We start from the raw sequence: 14,087 nt of genomic DNA, 5'->3' as shown, positions 1-14,087 counted from the left end.
TAAAAATTAGGTGTACCTTATAGAATTGAAATTTCACACTCTACTCAGTGAACATTTTGGGTTATTGGCTTTGGAGATGGGATTTGGTATTACATTATAGAATAAAAACTACCCCACTTAGTTTCCATAACTGATGCAGATCCTTTGGAGTTATTATTAGCTTTTTATAAGCATACGTGGTACATAGAAGAACTACTTTTAAAAATTACCACCCATGAATAACTGTAGCTAATCAGTATTAATTAAATCAGTAATTAAATCAGTATTTATGAAATTAAACCAAGAAATTAAATCAGGAATTAATCCAAGGAACAAGATCAGTATTCAATCATTGAATAAGTAATATTATCGGAAAAATCCGATAATATAAAAAAAAAACCTGTTTTTAATGAGTTTTGTTGTTCTTAAAGTATTCCAACATATCTTTAAGCTATGAAAACTTGGGATTAACTGTTTTATTAGAATATACTATGAGGTTAAGAACATAAACTCCTGATAAACGCCTTCACTACCAATAATCTCCTTGCAAAAAAAAGTCTTTATACCAATTAGGTCTTCAAAACAAACTTTGTCGATATCTAATAGCCTTTACCATAGCCTGAACAATAAAAAACGTTGTTATGTTTTGTGGAAACTTCGAATGAATTCCAGCGTGTCCATCTCGTCAATATTTTCTTGTGTTACCCAGACAACACAAGGGAGATATCCTCAAGATTAAAGTTAAAGCCAGACATGAGAGATTTATTGAATCAAATTACCGGCAAAGACAGAAAGTAAGTTTATTGCCTTTTTTTAGGTGTAATACTTAATATGGTCGAACCATGCTTGAGTATCACCTCTCTTTGGTTCAATATGCATGAAAAGAAGAGGATGAAAAGAAAAATCTCCCCAAAATCCTTTAAAGTTGGAAGAAGTCTGATCTGAACTCCAGTTTAAGGTTTTAAGAAGACGAAAATCCCTTAATCAAATAATATTAACCCAAGAGATACAGGCAACCAATCCATTAAGGTGGATTGGATTTCAAGAAAAATTTAAAATTTTCGGAACTATAGCTTTCAGGGAGTCCAATTTTCTTTCGTAAGAACCTAAAGATTTCTAAAAAAAATCCCCGAACTTTGGAGATAGCAGAAAGTTTTACTGTTTCTCACAAATCTACTTTAAAAAAAACTTTAGCGTAAAGAGCAAGGAGTTGAGGAGGGGACAACCTCTTTCATATAGGGAATAATTTTTCCTCGGTTTAAGTTTTAAAGTCGCTCCTTACTTGCAGTTAAAAAAACCTGTTTTTTATTTAATTTCTGAACGTTTTTGAATTAATGCATGTTTTGATTTTGGCTCACCGCAGATGAATAACTAAAACTAAATTTGTATATTATTTTTTTCGGCTAAATGGCTTTCTCATAATTTTGATATATGCGAGAGGAGGCCTAGTTGCCCTCCAATTTTTGGTCAAACAGTTCGTGGTAACGAACTGTAGTAAGGAGCGACACGGCTCAATAGTAACCGAAACTCTAAAAGAAGGAATTTTGATACCAAGAGTTACATCAAAAGAATCGCATTTTAAGCTGATTTTAAATATATGAATTTCATCAAGATCAGTAATGTCCATCAAAAGTTACGAGCCTGAGAATATTTGCCTTATTTTAGAAAATAGGGGGAAACCCCCCTTAAAAGTCATACAATCTTAACGAAAATCACACCATCAGATTCAGCGTATCAGGAAACCTTGTTATAGAAGTTTCAAGCTCCTGTCTACAAAAATGTGGAACTTCGCATTTTTTGCCAGAAGACAGATCACGGATGCGTGTTTATTTGTTTTTTTGTTGTTTTTTCCCCAAGGGTGATCGTATCGACTGAGGGGTCCTACAATGTCGCGAGAGGGCTAATTCTAACGAATGAAAAGCTCTAGTGCCCTTTTTAAGGGACCAAAAAAATTGGAGGGCACCTAGGCCCCCTCCCACGCTCATTTTTTCCCATAAGTCACAGGATCAAAATTCTGAGATAGCCAATTTATTCATCATAGTCGAAAAATCTATTAACTATGTCTTTAGGGACGACTTAATCCCCTGCAGTCCCCGTGGGAGGGGCTGCAATTTACAAACTTTGACCTGTGTTTACATATAGTAATGTTTACTGGGAAGTGTACAGACGTTTTCAGGGGGATTTTTAGGTTTAGGGGGTAGAGTTGAGGTGGGGGGATTACATGGGAGGATATTTCCATGGAGCAGCTTTTCATGGGGGAAGCTAATTTCAATAAAGAGGGCACGGGATTTTCTAGCATTATTTGAAAAAAACAATGAAAAACAACTATGAAAAAGTTTTTTCTACTGAAAGTAAGGAGCAGCATTAGAACTTAAAACGATCAAAAATTATTACGCATATGAGGGGTTTACCTCCTCGTTATACCTCACTCTTTGCGCTAAAGTATTTTTAGTAATTTCAACTATTTATTCTACGGCCTTTTTGATTCAGAGGTCATTCTTAAGGAATTACGACATTTAAGCTTTAGTTTAACGAGCGAGGTATCGACGAGGGTTGGACCCCCTCATATACGCAATAAAAACATACGAATATAGAAGTTCGTTACGTAAGTTAATTCGTATGTTACGCATGATTTTTACCAATGAAAACGTTTGTAAAAAATAAGTTCAACTTGCCTTTTTAAGTAATCAAAAAATTGGAGGGAAACTAGGCCTCCTCCTTCACTCCTTTTTTTCCAGAGTCTTCCGATAATTGCAATTGATGAATATGCAAATTTCTTTTAATTATTCATTTGTGGTGAGCCAAAATCAAAACATGCATTAATTCAAAAACGGCCAGAAATTAAATAAAAAAAAATTTTCAATGAAAATAAGGAGCAACATTAAAACTTAAAACGAAGAGAAATTACTCTGTATATGAAAAGGGCTTTTCCTCCTCAACTCCCCGCTCTTTACGCTAAAGTTTCTTACTGTTTAAAAAGTAGATTTAAGAAAAAGATTCAAACTATAGCATAAAGAGCGGGGCTTTGAGGAGGAAAAGCCTCTTTTATATACGGAGTAGTTTCTGTTCGTTTTAAGTTTTGATGTTGCTCCTTACTTTCATTTAAATAAACTTGTTTTTTTCTATTTAATTACTTAAAAAGGCAACTAGAACTTTTTATTTTTTCACGAATGTTTTTATTAATAATAAATATACCTAACTTACGAATTAACTTGTATAACGAACTTCTATTTTATTTTTATTACGTATATGTGGGGGTTCACCTCCTTGTCAATACCTCGTTCTTTATACTAAAGCTTGAATTTTGTCCCGATTCTTTAAGAATGACCCCTGACTTACAAAGGCCGTAGGATAAATAGTTGAAATTACTAAAAATACTTTAGCATGAAGAGCGAGATATTGTGGAGGAGACGAACCCTTTATATACGTAATAATGTCTGTTCTTTTTAGGTTTTAATGCTGTTACTTACTTCCAGCTGATTTTTTCTCATGTTTTTTTTTAAATAATGCTAGAAAATCTTGCGGCCCCTTCATGGAAATTAACTTCCCTCATGATAAATTGCTCCACGTAAAGATCATCCCCCGAACACCCTCCCCGACTCACTTCCTCCCTCAACACGAAGAAGTCCCCCTGAAATGTCTATACACTTCCCAATAACCCTTACTATATGTAAACAATGGTCAAAATTTGTAACATGCAGCCCCTTCCCCGGGAACTGTGGGATATTAATTCGTCTAGAAAGGCATTATTATTAGGTTTTTAGACTATGTTGAACAAAATAGCTATCTCAGAACTTTTATCCGGTAATTTTTGGGAAAAATGAGCATGGAAGTGGACCTAGGTGCCGTCTAATTTTTTGGTCACTGATGGTGTGATTTTCCCTAAGATATTTCCAAAATATGGAAAATTCTCTCAGGCTCGTAACTTTTAATGGGTAAGACGAAACTTGATGAAACTCATATATTTAAAATCAGCAATTCTTATGCAATTCTTTTGATGTAACTATTGGTGTCAAAATTCCTTATGTTATAGTTTCGGTTACTATTGAGCCAGGTCGCTCCTTACTACAGTTCGTTACCGCAAACTGTTTGAAAATTAAAAGCGAATTGAACAGAACTTCACAAAAAGTAATGGTGTTGTCGAATATAGGTGTAGTCGAGTAAAAGCGAATTGAACAGAACTTCACAAAAATTAATGGTATTGTTGAAAAAATGTGTTGCATAGCAAAAGCAGATTGAACAGAACTTCACAAAAAGTAATGGTGTTGTCGAACAAAGGTTTTGTCGATTAAAAGCGAATTGAACAAAACTTCAAAAAAGTAATGGTGTTGTCGAATAAAGGTGCTTTTCAAAGAAGGATTTTGCTTTAATTTAGATGTTAATTTCGCAAGGTTTGTAATTTCGGTTTCTCTGTCAAAGGCGTCGATTAGAGCTTCACTTTTAATGGAGAATTGTAAATGGTTTGCTAAACATTACAGCAACAATTGCAAAACACATAAAATAAATTATGTTGAAAGAAACTCTAAAAATCCGTGAAGAGCTAACGTAAAATAAAGCTATTAGAATCATGCAAGTTTTGAGAAAGAAAAACTAACTTCAGTTGCTCACAATTAGTATACCTTGCCTTGAAGTGCATAAGGCAGTAACAGTTGACCTCTACATCACTTAGTCCTGGCCAGGCACCAGAGTTCCTCAACTGACCTCCTTAAGTAAGTAGCCTCTTTCTCCAGTGACCGATCAAGGTTATACACTGCCTACCAGTTATTTGCAGACCAGGCAGGTTCCAGCACCACAAATAATATGGGAGTCTGCTCTTTTTTATTATTGTCATATGTCCCCAGTACTTCCAAAGTCACTTGCAAATTACATTACTGATTAGAGACTGCTTAGTTTGGGCTCTAATCTGCAAATTCGGTATTTTCTTAGTTCAGTATACTGCAAGTATGTTTCTAAGGCAATTGTTTTTAAATCCAAGCACCCTTTTTGGCAGTTTTGACATGCTACATGATTCATAATCATATAGGTGGACTAATAAAACTTTGCCATTCAACAATCGCCGCTTTATGTTTTGGGAGTGCCACCACGCATTATTTAGCTAGGAGAACGCTGCCTCTGCATAAGCCAATCATTCAAGCCACTCTCTGTTCGCACTGCGCTAGGTTGTTGCTCATTAAGAGATTTAATCATATTCACAATTTTCACTAGAAGTCCATTACACACCGATACTTTCCACGTAGTTTCACGATGGCCGAGCCAGAAGTTTTTGAAGTCAATAAAGACGAGCAATGCCTGCGCTTGCCATTCATTTGCTTCTTCGAGTAATACTTGAAGTTTACACAGTAGGTCATAGCATGACCTGTTGGGATAGAAACCTTACTGCTCGTCCCTCAGCACCTCAATATCTCACGGCTATATTCTATTTAATACAATCTGGTACAGTATCTTGCTGCCAGCGGACTGAAGACTAGTTCCACTTCAGTTTTCATAAATCGGCTGTTTCCCCTTTTTAAATACTTTAACAATAACACCCTTTTTCCTTTCCAAATGTACTGAACAGTCTGCCCATATTTTGTCAAAATTTGAAAAAGGGGTTCTGTCATTGTTTTTTTTTTTTTTTCATATTTAAACAGCTCTGGTGGAATACCATCATGACCGGTAGCTTTTCCACTCTTTAGTTTTCTAAGAGCAATATCAACCTTCTCCTTAAGGATACGAATAGAGCTAATTCCGAGGTCGAATAGAGGTGTATCTAAAATTTTGATTTGTTTGCTGCAGAACTGGCTGATTTAATACACTTCTTTAAGAAAAATATGTTGCAACTTCACTGAAACTACACACATTATCGCTTGATTTTACTCACAAGTGTCTAACCCCAAAGTGAAGCTCCAAAATGCGACCCACCCTCTCTCCCGTCAAAGAACCGTGATCAAACCCATAACTCCTTCTCCAATACGTTTCCTTCTCCAATACCGTTCTGTCATTGTTTTTTTTTTTTTTTTCATATTTAAACAGCTCTGGTGGAATACTATCATGACCGGTAGCTTTTCCACTCTTTAGTTTTCTAAGAGCAATATCAACCTTCTCCTTAAGGATACGAATAGAGCTAATTCCGAGGTCGAATAGAGGTGTATCTAAAATTTTGATTTGTTTGCTGCAGAACTGGCTGATTTAATACACTTCTTTAAGAAAAATATGTTGCAACTTCACTGAAACTACACACATTATCGCTTGATTTTACTCACAAGTGTCTAACCCCAAAGTGAAGCTCCAAAATGCGACCCACCCTCTCTCCCGTCAAAGAACCGTGATCAAACCCATAACTCCTTCTCCAATACGTTTCCAGTACGTCTACCTGACTGGTTTGGAAGCAATCACGCTCAGCTCTGTGAACACGAACCTGCTGTTCACAGAAGTTTCTGTTGCTTCTCTGCAGTAATATTCAAGTATTTAATTTGTTAAATGTTTGTTTAAAACTAATAAACCTGCATAATTCTTTCGTTCCTATATTTCTTCCAATTTTTCTCTTTAATATGAAGATGAAAATACTGTCAACGTCAGCTGCTTTATCCAGAGCAATGCTGCTGTCAGAAATTTCTGTTCCCTCTCCGCAATAATATTAAAGTATTTAAAAAAATTCAATGTGATTTTCGATTTTTTATAACAATTCTATTTATTTCGATTTTAAATTGTCGCGAGGGACCATTTCTGTATCCCAAGATACTTCCTCTCCAATTATGCTGCATGGTTATGTACCTTTAGTATGATCGACGAAAAAGTATAATGATCAAGACTTCAAATTACAATCACCAAAATATTTTATTTTTATGCCAATGTAAGATGTATAAAACTTATCAAACAGTTCGCGGTAACGAACTGTAAGTAATGAGCATCCGGCTCAATAGTAACCGAAAGTCTAAAAAACCAAATTTTGGTACCAATAGATACATTAAAAGAATTGGATTATTATGTTGATTTCAAATATATAAGTTTCAGAATGTTTAGCCTTACTCATCAAAGGAAACGAGCCTGAAAGTAATAACTGTATTTTCAAAAAAGAGGGAATCATCCCCCAAGAGTCATAAAATCTTAATTAAGATCACACCATCAGATTCAGTGTATCAGAGAACCCTAATATAGAAGTTTCAAGCTCCTATCTGCAAAAACGTAGAATTTTATTTTTTTTTCTTTGCCAGACGAAAGATCACGGATGCGTGTTTATTTGGTATTTTTTTTTCCTCCAGGGGTAATAGTATCTACTCAGAGGTCCTATAATATCGGGAGGGGCCTCATTGGAACAAAACTTAAACGTTCTAGTGCTCTTTTTCAGTGACCAAAAAATTTGAGGGCAACTAGGCCCCCTCCAACGTCCCTTTTTTCTCAAAATCATATGATCAAAATTTTGAGATACCCATTTTTCTCAGCATAGATGAAAGGGCGAGTAATTGTTCTTTTGGAGATATCATGACCCTCCACAGTCTTTTGGGAAAGGTCTTTGAGTTACAAAATTTGTCCATTGTTTACGCATAGTATTTGTTATTGAGAAGTACGCATATATTTTTTGTGCGGGGAGGGCAAATTTTCTGCTGGTGTGATTTTCCACTGGGGAGGGAAGTTCTCAGGGAGGGAATATTCCTAGGAAATTTTACACTGGTGGAATTTGCCAGAATTCCTACTTATCCTTGTGAATCAAACTTATAGAGCGTCAATGAAAATCTTCCATATAAGACTTTAATACAATCAATTGCCTGAGAATTCAATTGCAAGTGGTAAGTTAATTAAAGGAGTATTTAGAAAGTGACATTTAAATCATAGTTACCGAGGATTGAAGGGTCACTTTATCTTAAAGAGAATACCATTCCTATAAAAGTTATGAATATATGAGTGATAAACAAGAAGGAGGAATTCTATTCACGCCAGAATTTTTTAATTCAATTGAAAGTGCTAATTTGGCACCCCAAGACTTAAAACTAATGAATAACATAGAAAACTATTCCATACGTAATTTAGATTTTTGAGAGGGTATGTACAATGGAACATGCCTGGTTGTTACTGAATTATGTAAAAACTTAACTAAAGCAACAAGAAAAAACAGGGAAAAAAGCTGGAAAAGAAGTCCACGATATATATATATATATATATATATATATATATATATATATATATATATATATATATATATATATATATATATATATATATATATATATATATATATCATGAAAAGAGAAATCACCAATGCAACAGCACAAACACACAAAAAAAAAAGAGACAGAAGGAGAAAAGGAAGACTGTTTTCCTAAATTAGTGATTAATATAGACCAGCACTTGAATGAGGCCTTAACCCTACTCATCCGTACAATCACATAGGTCAAACAGCATAGCCATACACAATCAACCATAAAGAATAATCCATGGACAGGCAGTCATGTATTCAATAGGTATAAGTCATCATTTACCAAACAATAGAAAAAATAACTAAGACAAATAATTCAGAGGCAACAACCCAACACAAGGGCTCATCAGGAGAATACACAGGCCTATATAGGGTTTCGCCACTCTAAATTTTCTACCCAGCCAAGTGTTGTGGCTACCACAGAATATCCATGGCATCCCCGTGTCAGGTATCACCCCCAAAATACATGCCTATGAAAGAAAAAAATAACAGCAAATGTAAAACAACCAAGTAACACCAAAACAAGCCTATCCTGTTAATATATATATATATATATATATATATATATATATATATATATATATATATATATATATACATATATATATACATACATATATACATACATATATATATATACATATATACACATATATATATATATATATATATATATATATATATATATATATATATATATATATATATATATATATATATATATATATATATATATATATACATACACATATACACATATATATATACACATACATATATATATATATATATATATATATATATATATATATATATATATATATATATATATATATATATATATATATATATATATATATATATATATATATATATATATATATATATATATATATATATAATAGTCAGTTCATTATATGAAAATATTAGTTGTTTGTCGATAAAAATAAAGATTCAACTTTACATAAATATAGTTTGTCATACAAGCTATATAAAATTGAAGGCGTTTATACTATTACAAAGTAAAAATTGTGTAAATCTTTTTTCAATTTCAACTTCTACATAATTAATGCGGCCATATAGTTTTTAATTACCCCAAAGTAGAGATCATCATCATGAAACCCACCGAAATCTAATAAAAATTTAGACAAATTCACGTAAAATCTGATTCATTTGTTTAAATCTAATTTCCAAAACAAGTTTAAATGTCACCAAGCATCTTGATACTCTTTTATTATGGCGTTGAGAAATGATGCTCGTAATTCCTGAGAAGAAATCGAATAAATTGAAGACAAAACTAGATTTCTATTGAAACAGTATGCTAAAAAATAGCTACTTGTCTTTAGGCTGCAGGTAGACGCTTTGTAGCGCTTTCAGAGCCCAGGATTTGTGATTCGCTTAGAATACCGACACGGCCATTTACATAAGTAGGCTGTTGTTATTACTTATAGGCTGCTGTTTATATACCTATAAGTAGGCTGGTTTTATTTCTATATAAGTAGAACATTAATATGAGTAATATATATATATATATATATATATATATATATATATATATATATATATATATATATATATATATATATATATATATATATATATATATATATATATATATATATATATATACCCTCACAGAGGGGGAGTGAGAGACGTCTCTCGGGATTTAGATTTGTCGAAAAATGCCCATCCCCTTATAAAATAGCGAAAAAATCCCCAGAATTTCATTATGTGGCTCTTTACCCTTCCCTAGCCAAAAAAAAAACAGTTGAATGTTTAATCATGTTTGATAATGTCAGACAAGCGGTTAAGGTAATAGAAGGATTTTCCTAACGAATTTTTGTCATTTTGCCTTCTTTTAAGCAGAAAAAAGTTCTGACTCAACAAAATTTATTTTCTTTACTAAATAGCAGCAATTCTTCACTAGAGTTTTTTCCAACAATTCATAGGCCGAAACTAATGAAACATTCTGATTTAACTGAATGTCTTTTAATTCCAGTGTCAATTTAACTATCGAAAGTGAATGAGTAACGTTATCCCAAACTACCCTGAAAATTCAACACCACTATGCTCTTTACGTTGAAGTTAAACTTGCACTTTTTCAATTTGATAATTTACTAAGTAAAGCAAATGAATGTAAACAAGGCCAGTTATTCTCTAAATACCACGATAAGTAAAGTACAACATTGTAAACAGGAAACAGTTTAGAGAAACGACCCTCTTATGTTTAGGGGAATATCTGTTCGCTAAAATTTGCTCTTTACTTAAACGTTTATTTTTTATTTTTTTGTAACATTTCATTTGTTAGCACATATTGTCCTTAAAAACTAAGTTCGAAGAATGAATAAGTTTCTCTGATTCAGTAAATTTCATCGGAATTTTTAGATGTATATCAAAGAATTGTATCAACACAATAACAGCAATAACCAAAGTAATAATAAGCGGGTGTATTTTAAAGCTGTGTTGCAGCCATTAAACAATTTAGCTATTTTGATAATAACTAACCTCAACTACAAAAGAAGCGTTGGAATCAGTATGATGTGAGGCAGCTGTCACTGCTGACTGGCCTGAGTCTGTGCTCACCCAGGACGCACTACTTGCAGTAGATCGCATATTATTAACTCCGGTACCTCGTTTTTCCAGCTCTCCAGTGCTATGCTGTTTTCGTAGTTTAAGACCCTAAAATTAAATTCTTTTAAATTATTACCATCTGTTGAAATCTTGATGCAGAAGCTGAAAAGGAACTATGGGGTGTTCATGTAAAGCTCGGACCTGTTTAAAGCTTATTTAAGCAGACTTAAATATTAGATAATATCATGGCAGCGTCGTGGATAATGTCTCAACTGGAAACTCTCAAAAGTGTTGTTCAAGCCTGCATTTTGCTGGGCTCTTAAAGACAGGCGACCTTCAATGAGACTATATCTAAGACAAGTGCTGCCGCGCTAGCAGCATTGTGCCGCGTTAAATTGATAATAGTAGCATCAGTATGTGGCCCAATCCTTCGACTTAAGTAAAATATATCGACGATTCAATCTTTTTTTACCTAATCTTATTTGGTTCTGAAGCTAATTAGAAGTACCTGTTTTTATGCAAACTGTCTTATATCATCTTTTCATTGGTTTCCTTTGGCTCAGGAGTTTGCAGCTGTACTGATCAAGTACAACCAGTATTTGGCCTATCTCTGCCCCCTCTAAGACAATCCCCCCGACAGAAATATACATATACCTCAGTTTTGTAAAATAAGGTAATTACTAGTACTTGCGGCATACCATCACCTGTGATAGAGCCGTGGAGCTTGAAATATTAAAGAAAATTAATACATCAAAAGAACTGACTTTTTATGGCGATTCAAAACAGATATAAAATGTATTAAGTTTAATGTTGTTTATCAAAAATACGAGCCTGAGAAAATTCTGAAAAAGAGGAAAATGCCCCCCAAACCACAAAAGATCAAAATCACAAATCAGAGTCACTATCAGAGAGCCCTATTATAGGGGTCTCAAGCCCTATCTACAAAAAAGTGAAATTTCATATTTTTGCCAGAAGAAAGATCACGGATGCGTGTATTTTTTTCCAGGGAGTAAGTAAATCTGACTAATGGTCCATATATATTGGGAGAGGGGTTATTGAGAAAGAAATTATTTCTTCCTCAATTCACCGATTCAAAACATATTTTGAATTCGACGATTCAGAACGTAGATAAAATTTATTCGGTTTAATGTTGTCTATCAAAAGCTAAGAGCCTGAGAAAATTTATCTGAGTTACAAAAAGGGGAAAATGACCCCAAAAAGACAGAGGATCTTAATCAAAATCACACCGTCTGATCCACCTTTTCCGAAAACCATACTATTGGGGTCTCGCCCTATCAACAAAAATGTAAAATTTCATATTTTTACCAGAAGAAAGATTACGGATTCGTGTTTATTTTGTTTTTTTTCCCAGGGAGTGATTAAATCCAACTAATGGTCCAAGTATATTGGGAGAGAGATTATTAAGAAAGTAATTAAAAGTTCTAATGCCCTTTTTAAGAGACCAAAAAGATTGAGGGAAGCTGAAACCCATCCCAGACCCCTGGTCCCCCAAGATATCCAATGGAAACTTTGTGATAGGCCTTTAGTTCAGCACAGTTGAAAGGTCCAATAACTATGCCTCCTGGGCTTACATAAAACCCCCAAAACAGCTTCCAGGTAAACGGCTATAATATTTCCATTACTTACATATAGTATTTGTCATTGAAAATACACACCAAATTTTTGAGGTGATGTTTCTGTGGTGGGGGGCATTTTTGACTGGAAAATTGCCCCTTCATGTCCCGTCATTAACTCTCGCTCTTTACGCTGAAGTTTGACTTTTTGTTACAATTTTTTAAGAAAGACTGCTCAAACAAACCGTTGAATTTTAATTAGAAGCATGTTTAAAGAGCTTTTAGACTTTACCGTAAGACCCCACCCTTATAAGGAATAATTTCTGTTTTTTGTAAGTTCTAATATTGCTCCTTACTTTCAGCTGAGAAAACTTTTGTTTCGTTGAATCAACGAAGAGAACGAGGCGTGATTGGAAAGTCTTAAGACTTGGCTTACAATTTCAAAATGGTAGTGCATATGCCTATGGGCTATTATAATTGATCTCCTTCAAATTAGTTCCCGGTGGAACGAACACACCAAACCCTACGGTAATTCGAGTTCGAGAACCATTCCTGAATATTGTATTCCATAAGGGTGTGAATAAAAAATATGCGTATCTGCTTCTGTATCGTCAAATGGTTCAAAACTTTTGAAAATGAAACTTTTCAAATGGTTTCAGAGATAATTTTGTCTTAGGAAACAGGTAGAAGTTGGAAGGGGCTCACCCAGGGAGGTAGGGGGAATTAGAAGCATAGGAATTTGGATGTGGCCAAAAGTATCTGGATCAAAAGCTCGCTGTGGGAGAGGTAATCAGGGGGAGGGGGAAACATCCTCAAGTGATCTTAATGAAAATCAAACTATCAGATTCAGTACATCAAAGAACCCTACTATAGAGGTTTCATGCTCCTATCTAAAAAAAATGTGGATTTTTTTTACTTTTCGCCCCAAAAAGTATCACGGATAGGTGTTTATTTTCTGTTATTTTTTCCCAGGGGTGATTGTATTGACCCAATGGTCTTAAATGATCAGGAGAGGGCTCATTTGCACGGAAATAAAAAGCTCTAGTGCATGTTTTGGGAGACAAAAAATATCGGAGGGCAACTATCTACTCTGCTACACCCTTCCCCTTTCCCAACAAACATTGAATCAAAACACTGGAAACCCCATTTTATTCAGCATAGTTAAAGTAGTAGGTCAAATAAATATGCCTTTGGGGATGACGAGACTCCACAAAACCCACAGGGAAGTTGCGCAATTTGGAAGGTTGTAGCCTAAGTTGCGCAATTTGTCGATTGTTCAAATATAGTATTTGTTATTAGGATATGTACAGACATTGGGGGGGATATTTTTCACGGGAGAATCTTCCAACGGGGAAAATTTCCGTGGGAAATTTACGGTGGATGTGGAGAGAAAGGGACTTCCTGGCTTGATTTGAAAACGGTCATAAATTAAATTGTAAAGAACAAGTTTTTTCAAGAGAAAGTAAGGAGCAACGTTAAAGCTTAAAACGAACAGAACGCATTCCGTATATGAGGGGGTGCCCCCTTGCTCAGCCCTCACTCTTTACGATAAAGTTTGACTTTTTGTCGTTATTTTTTTTAAGAAAGACTCCTAAAATACAAAGGCCGTTGAATTTAGATAAGTTGTTTTTTTAAAGAACTTTCAGATTTTGGCATAAAGAGCGAAGGTTGAGGAAGGAAAAACCCCCTCATATACGGAATAATTTATGTTTTGTTTTAAGTTTTAATGTTGCACCTTACTTTGAGCTGAAAAAAACTTGTTTTTATTTTTGAGTGAATCAGATAGTACT

At 34.2% G+C, this 14,087-nt stretch overlaps 1 protein-coding gene across 2 annotated transcripts in view; it reads right to left on the bottom strand.

Moving 5' to 3' along the window:
* LOC136034974 (junctophilin-1-like) overlaps nucleotides 1–14,087 on the bottom strand; it is a 195,957-nt gene that overhangs the window by 127,132 nt on the left and 54,738 nt on the right. For both annotated transcript variants that reach the window (XM_065716536.1, XM_065716537.1), the window contains exon 4: nucleotides 10,658–10,831. In XM_065716536.1, the coding sequence (XP_065572608.1) occupies nucleotides 10,658–10,831 (174 nt within the window). The remainder of the gene's footprint in view (nucleotides 1–10,657; nucleotides 10,832–14,087) is intronic.

This window comes from Artemia franciscana, chromosome 13 (assembly GCF_032884065.1).
Source record: "Artemia franciscana chromosome 13, ASM3288406v1, whole genome shotgun sequence".
In the NCBI taxonomy this organism is placed as follows: domain Eukaryota; kingdom Metazoa; phylum Arthropoda; class Branchiopoda; order Anostraca; family Artemiidae; genus Artemia; species Artemia franciscana.
The sequence above is the reverse complement of the archived record's forward strand: the minus strand, read 5'-3'. Positions and strand labels throughout refer to the sequence as shown.